At 41.4% G+C, this 18479-nt stretch overlaps 1 protein-coding gene across 1 annotated transcript in view; it reads left to right on the top strand.

The window, feature by feature from the left end:
- The window catches only part of GCKR (glucokinase regulator), a 678315-nt gene that overhangs the window by 392075 nt on the left and 267761 nt on the right, over nucleotides 1–18479 (top strand). Inside the window, exon 10 of the mRNA XM_044062788.1 lies at nucleotides 11593–11711. Within this exon, the coding sequence (XP_043918723.1) occupies nucleotides 11593–11711 (119 nt within the window). The remainder of the gene's footprint in view (nucleotides 1–11592; nucleotides 11712–18479) is intronic.

Here is an 18479-nt window from a genome sequence, read left to right as displayed (position 1 = left end):
GATTATGGACTGTTCCCTGATCATAACCTGTTCATTACGTGCTTGAGACATGGATGTCAAGAAATTCACCTTGAGAGTAAACTTTACCCTTAGATGAGAGTGTGTTATATTTTAATAACACTTTCCTAAAAATATTTGACTCGCATGCTCCTAAGCGTCTTACTAGAACTAAGGTACGCATCGCACCCTGGCTAACAAAGGATACTAAAGCCAAAATTAAACATCGAGACAAGGCCTGGCACAAATGGAGAACCTCTAAAACCCCACTAGATCGCATCAAGTTTCTTCAGCTTAGAAACTCAACTAAAGCAGCCGTATTGTCTGACAAAAAACAGTATTACTGTCAACTCCAAGATAAACACCAGCATAATCCCAAAAAATTCTGGGCCAGTTTCAATCACCTCCTTCATCCAGGTAAATCCACCACCCCTACCCCTGAAAAACTCATTGGTAAAGATTCTAAAGAAATAGCCAACACCTTTAATTCATTTTTCACAGAAACCATCCAGTCCCTCGCCAACCAACTTACTACTTCTCCTGCTACACCCTCAACCAAAGACCCAACTCAACCCTCCTTTAACCTTCAACCCGTACCTACCTCCTATATTAGAACCCTCTTAAATAAACTCAAACCAACCACCTTAGCAGCTGACTTACTCCCAGCCAATTACCTACAAATTGCATCTGATGCCATAGCCTACCCTGTTTCTATCTTGGTTAACCGATCCATTTCAGAAGCTTCTATTCCCTCTATTTGGAAAATCTCCCACATCATCCCTCTACATAAAGGTGGATCTTCCACTGACACATCAAACTACAGACCCATAGCCATACTATCTCCTCTAGCCAAAATCATGGAACGCTGCATTCACAAGCAGCTCATTACCCATCTTACTCGAAACAATCTCCTGTCTCACACCCAGCACGGCTGCCCCATCATAGCACAACTACTGCTCTCCTTTCCTTTGTTGACTCAGTTAACCACAATCGAAATAATAAATTAATATCCTCTGCGCTCTTCCTCAACCTATCCAAAGCCTTCGACATGGTCAATCACCAACAGTTGATCCACACACTGGAGGCATTCTATCTTAGCAAAACTACCATAGACTGGTTTAATGACTACCTTTCCTGTAGACAACAGGCTGTTCAATGGGAAAATAGCTTATCCGACCTACTCCCCACAAATATCGGTGTTCCCCAAGGATCTATCCTTGGCCCTCTTCTTTTCTCCATATTTATTAATGATCTGCACTCTATCATTCCCAAAGCCACCTGCATACAATATGCAGACGACTCCACCCTGATCTGCTCTGACATCTCTCTCGCCAAACTCCAAGTCGCAACCCAAAACTGTTTTTCCCTAGTTGAAAAATGGTTCTTGGAACTAAAACTTTTACTCAACCCATCCAAAACCAAATTACTTCTGTTTTTCCCCACTACTTCTACCCCTCAAGGAAATGAATCTCCTAGCACCAACCGCCCCACCATTCACGTGACCCCCAATAATGGGACCATAATCGACCCTGTCTCCCACACCAAACTACTAGGCGTGACCATAGACCACAAGCTTAAATTTGATACTCATATCAGCCTGACCATTAAGTCGGTAAACAAAAAACTCGGGTCCATGTATAGAATTAAGAACTTCCTAACCCCACACACTAAACTAACTATTGCCCGGACTCACCTCCTTTCCACACTCCTCTATGCCTCCCTGATATTCTCCTTCCTTAATAAAAGAGAACTCAACAAACTATCTACAACCTATAACCACATAGCCAGATTTATAACAGGAATGCCCTATCGCACACATCACTGCAACAATCTAAGGACACTTGATTGGTTAGAACTACCCAACATTCTCAAACTCAATCAACTCACTGAGGCATTCAAAGCAATCCACCATCCTGACAAAACCCCCTCAATGAACAAAATATTTACCCCCTACTCTAACCTTACATCCCTTAGGTCATCCAAAAGCTTACAAATACAAACTATTAAATCTAACAACTCGGGAGGTGAAGCACTCTATGCTAACTCTATTGGAAAATCCTGGAATGCCCTCCCAAACAACCTAAGACACAAGACCTCACTCCACCAATTCAAAAAACAACTCAAAGATCTCCTAAAGTCCGAATGGCTATGCCCGTGTTCTAATCCAGATTAATAGTAAACATCCCAGGACTACCTAATTTCTACCCAATCCAAACCGCAAGGGTCCTCATTGTAGCCATGTTAGTCCAACTACCTAAGTCTGTTTACCTCTTTAAATTATTTGTATAACCCTATTACTTGTTCATTTGACTTTGAATGTAATACTTATTACTTGATCTTCTGATGTTTTTGTTAATCTACCTCTATTCTTTGGAGCTTTTCTCCCCGGGCCTCTACTGAAAATGGACATGTATCCAGCTAGACTAGCCCGGTCAACAAATGTAAAATAAATAAAATAAATAAATAAAAGAGTGAAGTGATCATAATTCTCTGTAGTTCATGGAGCTTTATCTTGTCCATGTATTACTAGTTACAGGGAAAAACTGGCTATCAAAGTGATAAAACACTTAGCAAGCACTGTCAGGGAGGCAGTGTAATGAAGTCCATTACATTTACACAACTTTCATATCTCTCAACTGCCTTGATTTTTGCACAATGGCCAGATTGTTGCTTCATATTTTTGGTCTGTTCCTCATAAAATCCATGTTTTTTGGGGCAAACTACTGAGCACCGAAGTCACTAAATAATGACATGCATTGGAATTTCAGAGTTTGTATCCTTCAGGACATGGATGGATTATTTAAGAAGTTTTTGACACATTACTTGTATGGAGAGCAGGCAGAAACAAGTATTTTGTTTGATAGTCAGTACAGGCAGATTTCACTGCCTGGAGTGAGACATGACATTAATAACATAAGCAGGGAGTGCTTAACAGTTGATAATGTCAGGTCATGTGTCACTCTGGCACGTAACTGGTTTGTCTTTTTCCCAATATCGGACTGTAATCAGTTTGCTATATTCACTACATAGACTTTAAAGTTCTATTAAAGCATTTACCTAGCCCATCAGTCTGAGGGTAGAATATAGATTCTTTTTTTGCTGGTTCACCTTAGAAAATTTAAAAAGTTCATGTATTGCTTTGGATTTGAATGGACCTCATTGTTCAGTAAGAACTTCCCAGGAAATTCCTACTCAGGAAAAGAGCAGGATTAGTTCTTTTGCTATAGATTTCACATTAATTGTCCATAGGGGCACTGCATCAGGGAACTGTGTTGTGCAATCAGTGGTCACCAGGAGATGCTGATGTCCTGTACATGATTTTACAATTGGACCTACAATATCCATTGCAACTCTCAAAACTTGGACTTCCACAATAAGTAAGAGTAAGAAACAGCTGCCAAACCCTTGGTTGTGTCCACTGTTTTGATATTCTGGGCAAAGTTTGAAAAATGTTCTATGTCCTTCATAAAAACAAGACAGTAAAATCTATCCAAAATCATAACTTTTTTTCTTATCCATTCATAAATAACTATTCAAAATGTTGCTACGTGAGCAGATTCTTACAACTCTGTTCAAGTTTCCCTTTTGTTTCTTTATGAAATTTATCTGAATCTTCCTTAGTTTCTGTATCTGTATACCTTACTATATTTTTAACTGTAGTGCCTTCCCTGTCTATCACCACAAGGGTACAGGCATATTGTAATATCATTTGTATAAACATGCTCCCCGAGTTTAATCATCTTTGAATATAGTTTCCTTCCACCTCATTTGTCCACTTAATTTTATTATCAGCACAGCAATAGAAATCAGATTGTAACCTTTGAATAGTTAAAAGTATAACATTATCACATTCTTTAGACATACTTTCAGGCAAAACTTGTCATGTAGTATTAACAACTATCACAGACATACTACTGCTGTTATTATCTGTACAGACTTTTACTATTTGCTATTTTTTATATAACTTATAAATCTAACTCAGATAATAGTATTTTTTCTTCTTTGAAGACAAAAGGACATACTTAAGTGAAGGTGTATTATTATTATTATTATTCACTTCTGCTGGATGCAAGTTTGACTTGGGGTTTGCAAATTTAGTTAACAACACACGTTTGAATAAAGCAACTAGATGTACAGAAGACTTAGGTTCAGTATGGAATACTAATATTTTTTAAGTTTTTATCAAGTGTCAGTTTTACTTTAGCAACAGACAAAATGTCTAGATTTTAACTTACATTATTAACATGAGGTTCTAGCCACAGTTTCAAAATATGCTGTAAATCAGTCATCTGTGCCCTTGCTGTCTACACATCCTATGAACCACCTAAAAGAGCACTGCTGAATGGTTAGAAGCTGCAGAAACCTCATAAAACAACCTTTGTATATATGAATTCTTATTGATAAATAGCATGATGTTTATCTGTCCTAAACTTGTAATTGAGTGAACAGTCTTCTCTGAGCTTATTTCAATTCATATCAAAGTCTATACACTTCATGAATTTCATAAGAAAACCATGGCAGGGATGCCCAAGATGGAGAATATTCATGCTCTAGGGTCACTTGTTTGGAACTCCCATGAGAAGCCTTTTATGTCTCTACTATAGAATCAGGATCGTCCACACATCTCCCAGTATGAACCCATAAATCAAGGGCATCAAGGAGCCACCAGAGCTATTTACAACATTCCTATAAGAGACCACCTTAATATCAGGAGGAATAAACAAGTGGGAGTCCCAACATGAAAACAGACAATAAATTATCCAACTATAAAAAAACAACTTCTACCAGCAGATTCATGGAAAACGCACCAACTTAGAAATTCAAGTTCAAATAATGTTTGGGAAATTAGTAGTAAAGTAACAATCTGCATAAAGGCCAGTTGACATAATGGCTAAGGTCTTCACCTCCCACACACATGGTACAATGTTCAATCCTGACCTCCAATCAATGCCTGTATGAAGTTTGCATGTTTTCCTTGGGTCTCCTTGTGTCTCTGTGGGGTTCCTCCTACCTCCCAAAAACATGCTGAGTGTTTCCACCTCAAACTCGCCCAATAATGGAGCTGTGGGGAACAGTACAGACTCCAGATAGTGGTCTAAAAGAGGAATAGTTGTATAGACAAACTGCTTTGGGCATCAACTGTGGTTTACAGTATCCACAAGATAGGAGAATTCATATCCTAGACTTCTCGCTGTGTCAGGGCTAGCCACAATTGGCTGTAGAGATTAAGTCATGGTGGTAATGTTTCCAAAACTGGACATCAGTATTTCCAGTGTTAAGTGGGTTGATGACTTGGCCTATTCCAACCTATGGCAGGATGCATGCTAATGTTGGGAGGGATGAATGTGCTCTTAAGTCATATAGTTCAACAGCCTTGGAAGCTCGTGCCCTGCTGGTTCTCAATTACCTGAGATAGCTTTGCTAAGTGAAAGCTGGACATAAAACTAATCCACCTACCAAACATGAACTATTGGAAGTGGATGACATTATGATAATGAGAAGGCTGGATATCCTCTGTATCTATGAAACAAGACGGAAAGGCAATGAAGGATGTCATCAAAAATAGTGACTTATGACAATCAGAGTGCAGTATAAGGATTGGACACTATTCATAATCTTAACCTATGCTGCATAACAGGGTTGTGATTGTAAAGAAAGAGTGAATTCTAGCAGCAGTTGCAGGACACCATGAGTTGGTGATGATAATGGGGGACCTGAACTCACATATCAGGACAGACAAAAACAGAATATGAGGACTGCCTGGGTCCACATGGTTGGGGCAACAGGAATAAAGAAGGAGAGGAAATTCTAGACTTCTGTCTGGCAAATGGTTTGACAGTAGCCAATGCATGGTTCTGCAAGGGATACTGTCACAAGATCACATGCAAGAGTGACCAACGTGCAGCTCAGGTAGACTTCATCCAAATAAGGAAAGGATATTGGGATAGAATCTGCGATTGCAAGGCTATCCCCAATAAAGCAGTCAGCCCACAGCATAAACCACCAATTACCACAATCAGCTGCTGGCAGTGGTCAGTGAAGGCTCTAATGTCAAGTGAGACTAGGCTGAAGATCTGGAAGTTGATAGGAGAAAAAGCACAAGACTTCAAGGAAATACTGAGGGCTCTAGCCCCTAAGGAAGAAGAAACAGGTGGAGCTGAAGAAGAATGGCAGCACCTCAAAACAACGTGTGTGGTCTGCATAACAGGTATATGGACAAGCCAGGTATAGAAATATGGTACATAAGGAAAGCTGGTGATGGAATGTAAAAGTCCAGGAAGTTATCAAAAGAAAGAATAAGTGCTGGAAAAAGTGGGAGATAGAAAAGTTGGACCAGGCAAAGAAGGAATACTGGCTGGCTAACAAAGAGGCTAAAAGAGGATTTGCAATGGCAATGAATAAGGCATCACAGGCAGTTTATCCAGTTTCTGGAAAGTGACTTTGTTGATGGCACAAAGAAATTCTATTCTTCAAGACAAATACAGAAAGATAAAGAAGATAGTCAGGCACCCTTCATAAAGAACGTCAGTAACAACCTGCCCACCAGCCCATATAAAATCAAAGGCAGATGGAAGGAGTAGTTTCAGCAGATTCTGAATGAAGAAAACCCCACAGAAGCAGTAATGTAGATACAACCTACAATAAAAGAAGAAGAAGAGAAGTCCACCCTAGAAGAAAAACCAACAGCCAGGGAAAGTAGCAGTCTCAGATAAGGTCACAACAGATACAATAAAGATGCTGGGTGACATAGGTCAGAAATTACTCCTGAGGGTACTAATAGCAGTATGAAGAGAAGGGCATACCCAGATGATTTGAGAATAAGAATACTAGTGCAGGTGTGCAAGAACAAAGGGACTATCCACAAATGTGGGCAGTACAGAGGTATCAAATTCCTGTCACACTGCATGGAAGTTCTGAAAAGGGTGATTGATAAACGAATATGCAGAGTAGTAGAAAATAACATGGGCGATGAGCAGTTTTGATTCAAATCAGGATGCAGTATAACTGACCAGATGTTTGCAGTGAGACAGTTAAGAAAAAGAGATAGACAAGGAAAGAGTCCAACCGGACATTCCTAGAGTTGGAGAGAGCATAAGATAAAGTCCCAAGAAAAGTGGTTTGGGCAATCTTGTGATGGTTTAAAGTCCCAGAAACATTGGTATAATTAGTGCAAGCAATGTACAAAGACCCAATGACTGAAATACAGTGTTTGATCTTGCAGAGGAGTACTGAGTGGGAATGGATGTGCATCAGAGTTCATCTCTTAGTCCACTGCTGTTCATACTGATGATGAACTACATTAACAAACAGGCTGTTGAGAAAAGATCAAAAAAGCTGCTGTATGCAGATTGTGACATTACATGCCAGCTCTGAACAAGAACTTCAGCAAATGATAGGGCAATAGAATGCAAACCTGAAGGTACATGGGATGAATAAAATAGCTAAGGCCTGGAATGCTCTCCCCCAACTCATCCAAAACACTCTCAACTACTCTACCTTTAAAACCAAATCCAGAGAACATCTCAAATAAAGGTGGTTGTGCACCAGCTGTTCTCCTGGATAAGAAATCCCTCCCAATCAACTTTTTCTCATTCCCCCTCCCAAAACAACTTTATCTTTCTTGCTTCAGCCCATTTTAGATTGTTAACTTTGCAGTATTCACTGACATTTTAAGTGGGCTACAACCTATGACACTATAGCCCCTTCTCTCAAACAATTTCAATCATTTCATATTTCAGTATCAACAATGCTAGCAACATCTTAAGTTTTATCTCTGCTCAACTGGAATATACATGCATTATTTTTGTATTAAGTGTATTATTATCATTGGTGTTTAATTTTATGATTGTATGTTTATCTGTATAATAACTGTACGTGTTGAGCTTTTCTCCCTGGGTCTCTACTGAAAACGGACTCCATGGCCCAGTCGGACACTACCCGGTTAACAAATGTACAATAAATAAATAAATAAACTGAGTACAGATAAGACAGTGGTAATGGCAGCAAATGGGGGGAACCAAAAGAAGGTGAGAAATGAGATAGAGGGGAAAATGGTGGAACAGGTTAACAGCTTTAAGTATCTGGGAATGATGGAGGAGGAGCAGGGAAATCTGTTGCTGCTCTCTATTTGTGAGGCACAAAGCCTGTTTGGAGGCTATGGTTAAATAAGGATTCCAGAGGGCCTGATAGGTGATGTCATAGCACATGCGCTACATCATGTCTTTCTTCATGTAGTCCACAGAGGTATGTCTCAGGTTGTTTACACTTACATAGACAATGACTGAGCCATACTGGTATTTGTGGTCCAATGACCTACATGTGTACATGATCTGATAGTTCTTTGCTCTTGACAGACTGATGACCATAATTCTCTCCATACTTAGCCTGATGAGTGACACATCTGTGTGTCTCATAATGTAGTCTCCTATGGCTAAAATATTAGGTTGTGTGGTAGTGTACCTTATGGTTTTAGAAGCTGTGACACAGTGGGATGTGGCTATTCATGTAAGATGCTGATTTTGTGGAATGTTATTGAGGTTGCTGAAGATATTTTTTCCTTGTGCAATGTCCAGGAGGTCATTGTGGTTTATAGAGATTGTATTTAAGAGCTGCAGCATACGTCTGCCTATGTGTCTGGTCCATACCATGTGAGTGTGTGTGTGTGTGTGTGTGTGTGTGTGTGTGTGTGTGTGTGTGTGTGTGTGTGTGTGTGTGTGTGTTACTGACAATATATATGTATATATATATATATATATATATAGAGAGAGAGAGAGAGAGAGAGCACTGCTAACCAACTCTGGATGATAAGCAGTGTTGCAGAAATGTGCCAAATTAACAAGATGCAGAGAAAACTGAGAAAACAAAGCAAATAGTCCCACTGACCACTCAAGCAATCTCACATAAAGCTTGCCCATGTGATGTCCAGCTCAGACAGACCAGTACACCTTCTACTCAAAAATTCACTACAGTTCATCCAAAGTGATTTCAAACAGGACAATCAAACAAAGTAGCTAGAAACACATACTTCTAAAAAGACTAAAATGCAGAGAAATCAGCAACAAGATCAATGAAAAGCACAGAACTTTACAATAAATAATCTGTAAATGCCGCTGCAGTACTCTTCAGTATCGTACAAAAGTGTAAAAAAGCAGTTTAAAGAACTTGGGATTGGAATACATGGGATACAAGCCAAGTGTTTGAGTGCTCTCTGGAAATGAGCATTATATATGTTATAGAAATGCTTTCTGGATCATAAATATGACAGATGCATACAGTACATTATATACAATGATATATACATTTCATACATGTTGTAAAATATTACCTTCAGGAATGTTTTTATAATTTGGATAGCGATTGTCCCCAGAAGCAAATATACAATCTCATTAGTCAATATGAGTTTAGAGGTATGGTAGCCATACACCCTCCTCCACACAAACAAACACATGCACACACACACACACACACACACACACACACACACACACACACACACACACACACACGCACTTATTGTACATCAAACACACTCATACATCACACTATCTCACTCATAAACATGCTCACCCATTCTCACATATACTGTACATGCAAATGCACATGTATGGGCACATACACACACACACACACACACACACACACACACACACACACACACACACACACACACACACACACACACACACACACAGGCACTTACTGTACATCAAACACACTCATACTTCACACTATCTCACTCATAGTCATGCTCACCCATTCACACATATACTGTACATGCTATACTGTACATGCAAGCGCATGTGTGCGGGCACACACACACATACACACACACACAGACACATATACACACACACACACACACACACACACACACACACACACAGACACAGACACACACACACTCACACTCACACACACACACACACACACACACACACACACACACACACACACACACACACACACACACACACACACACACACACACACACACACGCATATTACAACACACACAGGGACTTACTATACATCAAACACACTCATACTTCACACTATCTCACTCATAGACATGCTCACCCATTCACACATATACTGTACATGCAAGCGCACGTGTGCGGACACACACACACACACACACACACACACACACACACACACACACACACACACACACACACTCACACACCTTTTGAGCCCACTCATACCACTGTTACATGAAGCCACAACTCTTTGTCCCTTGCCTCTAACGTGATCTCCCCCCTTGAAAGTAGTGGGTGAATGTGATCTTTTGACCTTGTTAATAAATGTGGCTGTTGCTGTTGATTTATACAGCAAAGCACAGGCATTTCCAGTGGAATGCATATGACTCATTATTATAAACCTCTCCTCTAGAATGCCTCATCTATATTTCCATGAGTCCAGCAAGTCAGCCCAGTGCGGTGTTCCACTCCACTAAGGTAAAACACTATGGTAGGGCTATCTCTGATTTGGAAATGGCTATTGACAGTAGTAAAGAAGGCTTGCCACTGGTAGTAGCATTTCTGAATTGCAGTGACTGATGCTGATGTGATATCCCCCCACCCCCATGTAAATATGGATACAAAGATGATGGTCATAACAATGACTTATAAAAGAGGAAATTAAGATACCAAAATAATTCATAATCTCTGATGTCACATGGAAGTATTTCTTTGCTATTTTGTGGATGATGATGCTTTGTTTTTTTCATTGCAGACAAAGAAGTCAAGAATGAATTTCTTCATATGTGTTTTAATTGAAAAAATGAAATGAGAAAAATATCTGAGTTTCATTCGATCATGTGTTTGTTCTACAGTCCAAGTAGTTATATACATTTGTTAATGACGCTGAGAAATAAATAGGTAGCATTTTTAGTTTAATAACAATACTTACGGAGTTTTATTTTCTTGTAAACTTACTTGCCTGTCTATCAATCTAATGAGTGAGATGAAGGCCTAGAAACAGAGAAAATTATTAGATGGATGGATTGGCAGTTGAATGTGTTATTGTACACAAAAATAACTTTACAACTTCATAAAAATAAATGTGTGAGAACGTGGTGTGCATTTCTCTGCTGGAATCCACAGAGTGCCTTATTACATTGTTGAATAAATTCCATTCCATATTAGGTGCCTTACAGCTCTTCACTTGGATTCCTTGATTTCTGTTTCATGAAACACTTTTTATATGTGAACAAGCCCAATTCCCTTCCTTATGTCACATAACATATAAGGTGATGCAAACATAAGAGTGAGTGCAGAGTAGAGTGAACAAACACAAACGACTAATACCATACAAGATGATTATATTTAAACATTAAATAAATCAGTAAATCCTGCTGCATGATGCACATTCTGCAAATGAAGAATGAAATATTGTTTTGATTTATTTTTTTTTTAAATGAACACTCTTGTATATGGTATGAAGTAGGTCTTATTTAAATGATGTGAGAAACTGTACAATGATCATACAATAAATAAGAAACATAACGTGTTTAAGAATGAGATTATGATGAGCATCGGTGATCAGGAAGCAGTGATGTAACCTCTATTCTCTTTGTGTTTTTTTTCTAATAAGCCTGAAGGGATTACAGGTTCATCACGTATGAAAGGAGGAAGTGCTGCAAAAATCATTTTGGAGACCCTTCTTCTAGCTGCACACAAGGCCACGTCAAACAACACTGAGGTCACAGAAGCGTAAGTAAATAAGTCATCTGTGTTATTTTATGCTGTTCCTGCGGTTGTCTGATGCATGTTTAAGGAACTGTTTCCTCCTTTCTATGTAGTCTGAAAACAGTAACCTAGTCAATAATTTGTAGTATGAGCTACATTAATTTTGAAAAGAGGAACTGATGACTTAAGGTACATTTCAGATAAAAAAGGAGGTGGGCAATAATTGCTTTCAAAAACCAAATAACTGAGATCGTAGGGTAAAAAGTTTATTAAAGTAATTACTTTCCACTTTATGAAGTCTACCACTAAGAAGCTGAATTATGAGTTTCATAAATTAATACAGAAACACAGAATAAAACAGTGGGCCGGATTCACGATGGCTTGCACGGAGTCTAAGAGTAGAGTAAGACTCCATGCAGCCATCATGTCCGATGAGCGATCCAGGAACAGCCTGTAGGGGCGTGTAAGAGAGCTCCTAAAACGGCTCTTACACGGACAGGGCCGGGACATGCAAATTACTTCAATTGCCGCTGAAAGGCATGCAAATGAGGTAGATTTGCGATCCAGGAAACCCGAACCTGTCCAAGTAAGAGTAGTGTTATCTGCAGAAATGTACTCAGTTGACAACTGAGTACCGTTTTGCAAATAGCAAAACGGAGCCGTGACAGCTCCAAATAAAGGTTGCATCCAGTAGAGGAAGCATGCCAATGGCCAAATATATGGCCATTGGCAATTTTACCCAATGCAAAATGAAAAAAAATTAATTTAATTTTTTTTTTCTGATATTCCATGTTTAGGAGTAGCGCAGCGTCGAGCAAACGGGCTGCACTCTAAAAAACAGAAAAATAAAAATGAAAACCCACAAATGTGGATTTTATGGTGATTTGTATTGTACAATGCAAGGCAATGGCAGGCTGAAGACAACATGATTACCGAGTAGGGGTTGCTATGGGGGGACCCAGTCTAAGAGATGTAACCAAGCATTAGTAGGCAATCCTATGCAAATTAGGGTAAGGATAGTGAATCCCAAGTCTACATAGCAAATCAGCACAGTCAGTGGAGTGTAAGACTAGGATAAGGGGAGTAACAGAGTAGGATATAGGTGACACCAGGAGGGGGTATGTATGAAAGAATATAATCTCATTGGAGCAGAGTGTCATGTGTTGGCTGTCAGTTGCTCATCACTGGAAGAGGTGTGTCATCAGGTATCCTAGCTAAAGTCAAGAAATAGAAGGTGCACACTGTGGGTATCACCAAAGTTTCCTGAAAAATGCTTGCAATGTGTATGCGCGCGCGTGAGTGCCTGTAAACCCGAGTATGACAATGTGCGCACGTGGGAGCATCACTGCGCGCGTTTAAGCCGGCATAAACATGTGTAAGGCAGTTTAAGGTCTTGTAAGCACCTCTGCGCTCGTGTGCACACGTATAGGCAGGAATTAGCTAGATTAAGTCCATCTAAGCCTGTGTGCGCACGTGTTATCACATGTACGCACATCTGCGCTAGTGTGAGCGGCGCTGCCCCCTGAGGAAATGGAAAGGGAAAAGGAAGCACAACAAACAGTAGGAAGTTAACCAGGGAGAGTCAGCAGAGCTAGCAGGTGGAAATAATCAGAATCAGGCAATTACACAGGCAGTAAACCAGCCCAGCCCAGCCCAGCACTTAAAAATCTGCAAACAACTTTTCACCATGTATTGCTCAGAGATACTGCAGCACTGCAGTAAGCTAAGAGAAGTGAATACTGAAAAGGCTTAACTGAGACAAATAAATGTTAGGGGCTGCCATTGCTGTCATAAACCGACATATGCAACATGCTGAGGGTGGTGACAATGGGAATGCTTCCAACCAACCCCTAGTGAGGAGACGGAGAAAAGTGTACAGGCCCAGGATAACCTACCAGGGGCTACATGAGCTGGAGATAGTGGAGCGTTATAGAGTGGACAGAGACCTCATGCAGCAAATTGTTGAGCTGTGCAGGCCATGCCTCACACACAGAACCAACAGAGGGGAACCCATTCCAGTGGAAACCAAGGTATGTGTTGGCCTACGAATACTAGCAACAGGTACCTTCCAGACACTAACTGGTGATATGATGGGGATATCACAGGCATCAGCATCCAGGGTACTGCACCAGTTTCTGGATGCCATGTCAGCACATGTCGGTGATCATGTATATTTCCCCAATTCCCGTGAGGTATTGGCCAGCAATATGCGTCTCTTCCAGCAAATAGCAGAATACCCTGAGGTAGTGGGTGCAATAGACTGCACGCACATACGCATCAAAGCACCAGCCGGTGAGCAGGGTATGGTCTACTTCAACCGCAAGGGCTTCCCCTCCATCAACTTCCAGGTTGTGTGTGATGCCCAGGGCATAATACTGAATGTGTATGCTGGCTGCCCTGGAAGCTACCATGATTCTCATATCTGGCATCTGACACAGCTGTACCAGACATTTGCCAATGGGGACATCCCACACGGTCACCTAGTGGGGGATGCTGGCTATGCACTGGAGCCGTGGTTGATGACACCCATGAGAAACGCACACACACCTGAACAGGAATGCCATAATGAGGCACAAGCACAAACACGAAATGTGTTTGGGCTGCTCAAGTCACGGTTCCGGTGCCTGGACACATCTGGTGGAGCCTTGCAGTACACTCCAACTACATGTACCCAAATTGTCATGGTATGTGCTATGCTACATAATATGATCCTGCGAAAACAGCTGCAGCAGGACCAGCATAGGCCTGGCCCAAACAGCCCCCCACCATTGCCAAGGTTATCACAGGCAGAGCATGACTCAGAGGAGGAACAACCTGAGCCTGCCCCAGTAGGCAAAAGGAGGCATGCCCAGTGTGCTTTGGCCTTGGCAAAGAGGCAATGCATAGCACATACACTGGCTCAGTAGGAACCCTGGAAATTATACCTCTCTCTGACCCGCACATATAGTAAAAGGAATGCCTAAGTTGACACTACCTACTTCAAACATGTACAGGGAGTGTAGTATGTGCATCCAACATAGGCAGCCCTGCAGCACCACCTGAGGCATGATTGCCATGTGTCAAGCAATTAAAGGTAGTGCTAAACAGCATTTACCACCATGTAGTATATGCAAACAGAATACACACACCAACTAGTACAACTGTGGTCAGTGTTGAGTAATATTGGGCAATGTCCAGCAAAGTTGGTGAATATACAGCAATGTCGGACAAGCCTGGTCTAAGTAGGGCATAGCAGAATAAAAGCCAACATGCTCATATTTGCTTAACTGGCCCTTAAGCAGTCTGGTCTGCTCAGTATGGAAATATAAAGCAGTGATGGGCCTCGAACCCAGGATACTGTGCACCATAGTTAAAGTACTGAACCACTAAACCATGACAGCATTGCACTGTTCAGCCAGTATGAAGGAATGTTGATAAGTCTATGCAAAGTATATCATGGAAACCCTGCAGGCACAGCATAATCCCTGTTGAGTTATGACACAAAGGTGAGTCCTGCAGTAAGAACAGAACTTGACTTCCAACACACACAGTATAAATGTTAATATCGGTCATGTTCACACACATCCACAAATGTAGTGGACTTCAGATTGCAGCATACTGAAAGGTCACACTGGGCATGCTCACATACTTGGATAAATGAGACATATATCAGGCAACAAAACATGGAAAGCCTGAACTGGGCATGCTCACACACTTAAGCCATGTCTGACTACAGCAGTGGGCCACACATCTGGCAGTTGCATGTGCTAACCCGGGAACCTCTCACTATCCAGCAATCCACCCTGTGCACACAGTTACATGACAACAGACACTTATATAATATAGTGGAACCCTGTCATGATCACACATGTTCCACAGATACCTAAGCTGTTCATAGAAACTGGGAAAGCAAAGACGATAAAGACCTGCAAACAGTATCAGCAGTAAATATTGTGCATCCCGAGCAGAAGCATAGGTTCAGAGGTCGATAGTAGGCTATCTGCCCTAGGGTATGTACAAGCCTAGCCAGAGTGTGTTTTGCCTTTTCAGCCCTGTCAGAGTACTACACTGTGCCAGTGAATAGTAGGTCACACAAGATAGCCTGTGTACATTTAGGCTACTGTGCCTCTGTCGAGCAGGGACACAGAAGAGATCCCAGGGGTGAATTTGTGATTTCCCATCTATGTGTCCAGATTTGGCTTGAAGAGGGTCAGCGAGGGGCTATGTCTAATATGGATTGGGATTCTATTCCAGAGTGAGATGAGCCTCTGGGAAATGAATCTGTCCCTCCAGCATGTCCTTTTTATTCCTGTGCTGAGGTTTAAGTCCATGGAGCGTGTATCTCTAAGGGACTTGGATTTTTGAGGTGGAGCATGTCCATTAATTCAGGATTTGACATGGCTTTGTATGTCAGGCATAGATTGCCTCTGAGTAGGTGGTAAGCAGCTGAGTAGAGCTGGAGTTTCCTTAGGTGAGCTGCATATGACATCTGTTTGTAGCCCATGACCCTCTTGGAGATTAACTTTTGGGTCTCTCCAGGTGCTGCAGGTTTCGGTTAAGGTACATCCCAAAAGCGCCATTGTATTCAGGTATGGTGCTGATGACTGACGAGTAGAGGGGCACAATTACCTCATTTGATGTAGATGTGAACCCGTTCGTGATAAGGTGTCATATATAGAAGGTGTTTGTAACCACTTTGGCAATGTGATTATCAAAGGAGAGATTACTATCTACATTGGTCCACAAATCTCAAGTTACTATTTCTGTACTTAATGGAGTACCAGGATGTGGAACCGTTGAATGTGTTACAGCAACATATGGCACTCCACACATGTGTTGGTGCACAACACACCATGGGATGTACAGTCCAGTATGCCTATGAAATATGATCTGCAAGCCATGGAGTTCATCATGGTTGAAGTCATAAACCAAGCTATTGGAAGCTGACATACACACAACCCTACTAACCGTGGTATGTTCATGTGCGGATCATGGTTCCCAAACATGCTAGACTGTTTGCAAGGCAGCCACACAGGACATACATCACTGAACACAGCTACACATGTCTCACATACACTTTGAATAGCCCTTTATCAACATCCCAGACACATGTAGTACCCACAAAACCAACAAGCTGTGCATAAATATGTGTTGACATATGAAGGAATGTCGATGTGTCCACAGATAGATCACACAAGGTAAGGATTATGAGTTCCTGTTCCAGCTGTTGACACCTGATGACCCACATGGACCATTCCTGGAATGGCATAAAACAAAGTGTACACACATTACTATGTCCAGTCTGATGATGTCAGCACCCTAGAAATACAGACGGAGAAGGGAAACCACCCAGTAAAGCAAATAGCACGTCGTGCTAATGCGTCGCTCTCTAGTATCATAACCTAGTTAGGTAGGGGTTTGAATCCTGCAAAAGCTGACTGTGTGTGTTTGTGTGTGGGGGGTGTGTGCAATTCTCTATGAAAGGAGTGGCCTTTTTGAAGTCTGAGAAAACACACTACAGATGTACATTCCTCTTTGGAAAGACTGATGATGTCAGCACCCTAGAAATACAGGCGGAGAAGGAAAACCACCCAGTAAAGCAAATAGTGCACCATGCTAATGCATCTGTCTCTCTAGTATCATAACCTAGTTAGGTAGGGGTTTGAGTCCTGCAAGTGCTGACTGTGTGTCTGTCACTCTTGGTCAATGCAGTGTGGGTCTTGCTTTTACTATGTTATGGCATATTATGATTACAACAGTAAGTGCATTGCACACATCAGGTATATGTGTTGCAAATACATATGTGTACATGTTCCCTTAATCAGTACATAGGTGTGAAGCCTGCATACTACATGACTACATTTGTTGCCATTGACAGGTTGTGCCGCAGCTTCTCACAGGGAATGGATTGTAGGCCACTGCATGCATTACCAGATGTGGATGGACACATCCCTAGTGTGTTTGCATGTACTGAAGGGGGCTATATGCCAAACAGGTGTGGACACAGGAATGGGTGACAGTAATTACCACTGGTTAGTGTTATAGTGTAGCACCAGAAGGATACAACTGTTACTGAGCTCCCTATGACTGTGTGTCATTTGTCAGGACAACATCCAATGATTGCTTATAGTCATGCTGTTGAGGTTATGTATACTACCAGACCGCAAATCATTGACAGATACTAACAGTATCACCCACAGCATGGTGTCTACCCATGTCATACACACATGTCTACCCATGTTAGTACATAACTGTAGTAGAATGCATACTGGCCATTGAAAGATACTGTGACATGTTCGCTATGTGTACAACAGGGTATGCCACGTCCCATGTGCCTACTATGCACGGACATACAGACAGTGCACACCCACCATGTTCACAGATGTACACTTGCTAATCTGTACTGCACACATACTGTCCACTCACTAATACATCCTGGCAACACATTACACATCAGCCAATTGGCACATGGGTGGACAAAACATAGTCAGACCTAACAGTGGTGTAAACAATGCTACATTGACAATCAGAGCTTTGATGAATAATGTCTGCTGAGATATACCTACAAGGATGTCATTACAATTTCCTGTTAACAACTTGCTAATATTGCTACACTGCTATAGTGTCACCCTGTGCATCAGCACCATGTTAGCCTGTTCCTCCATGTTACAGATGACAGGAGGCGACACAGGTATCATCATATGCACAGGGTGTTTTGTTGTTTGCCAGACCCTGACATTGACCCATCCAATCGACATGTCTGTGTGTGTATATGTGTGTGTGTGTGTGTGTGTGTGTGTGTGTGTGTGTGTG

The sequence above is a fragment of the Protopterus annectens genome, chromosome 2.part1 (genome assembly GCF_019279795.1).
Source record: "Protopterus annectens isolate FY-2018-M chromosome 2.part1, PAN1.0, whole genome shotgun sequence".
In the NCBI taxonomy this organism is placed as follows: domain Eukaryota; kingdom Metazoa; phylum Chordata; order Ceratodontiformes; family Protopteridae; genus Protopterus; species Protopterus annectens.
This window is presented reverse-complemented; position numbering and strand designations above follow the sequence as displayed.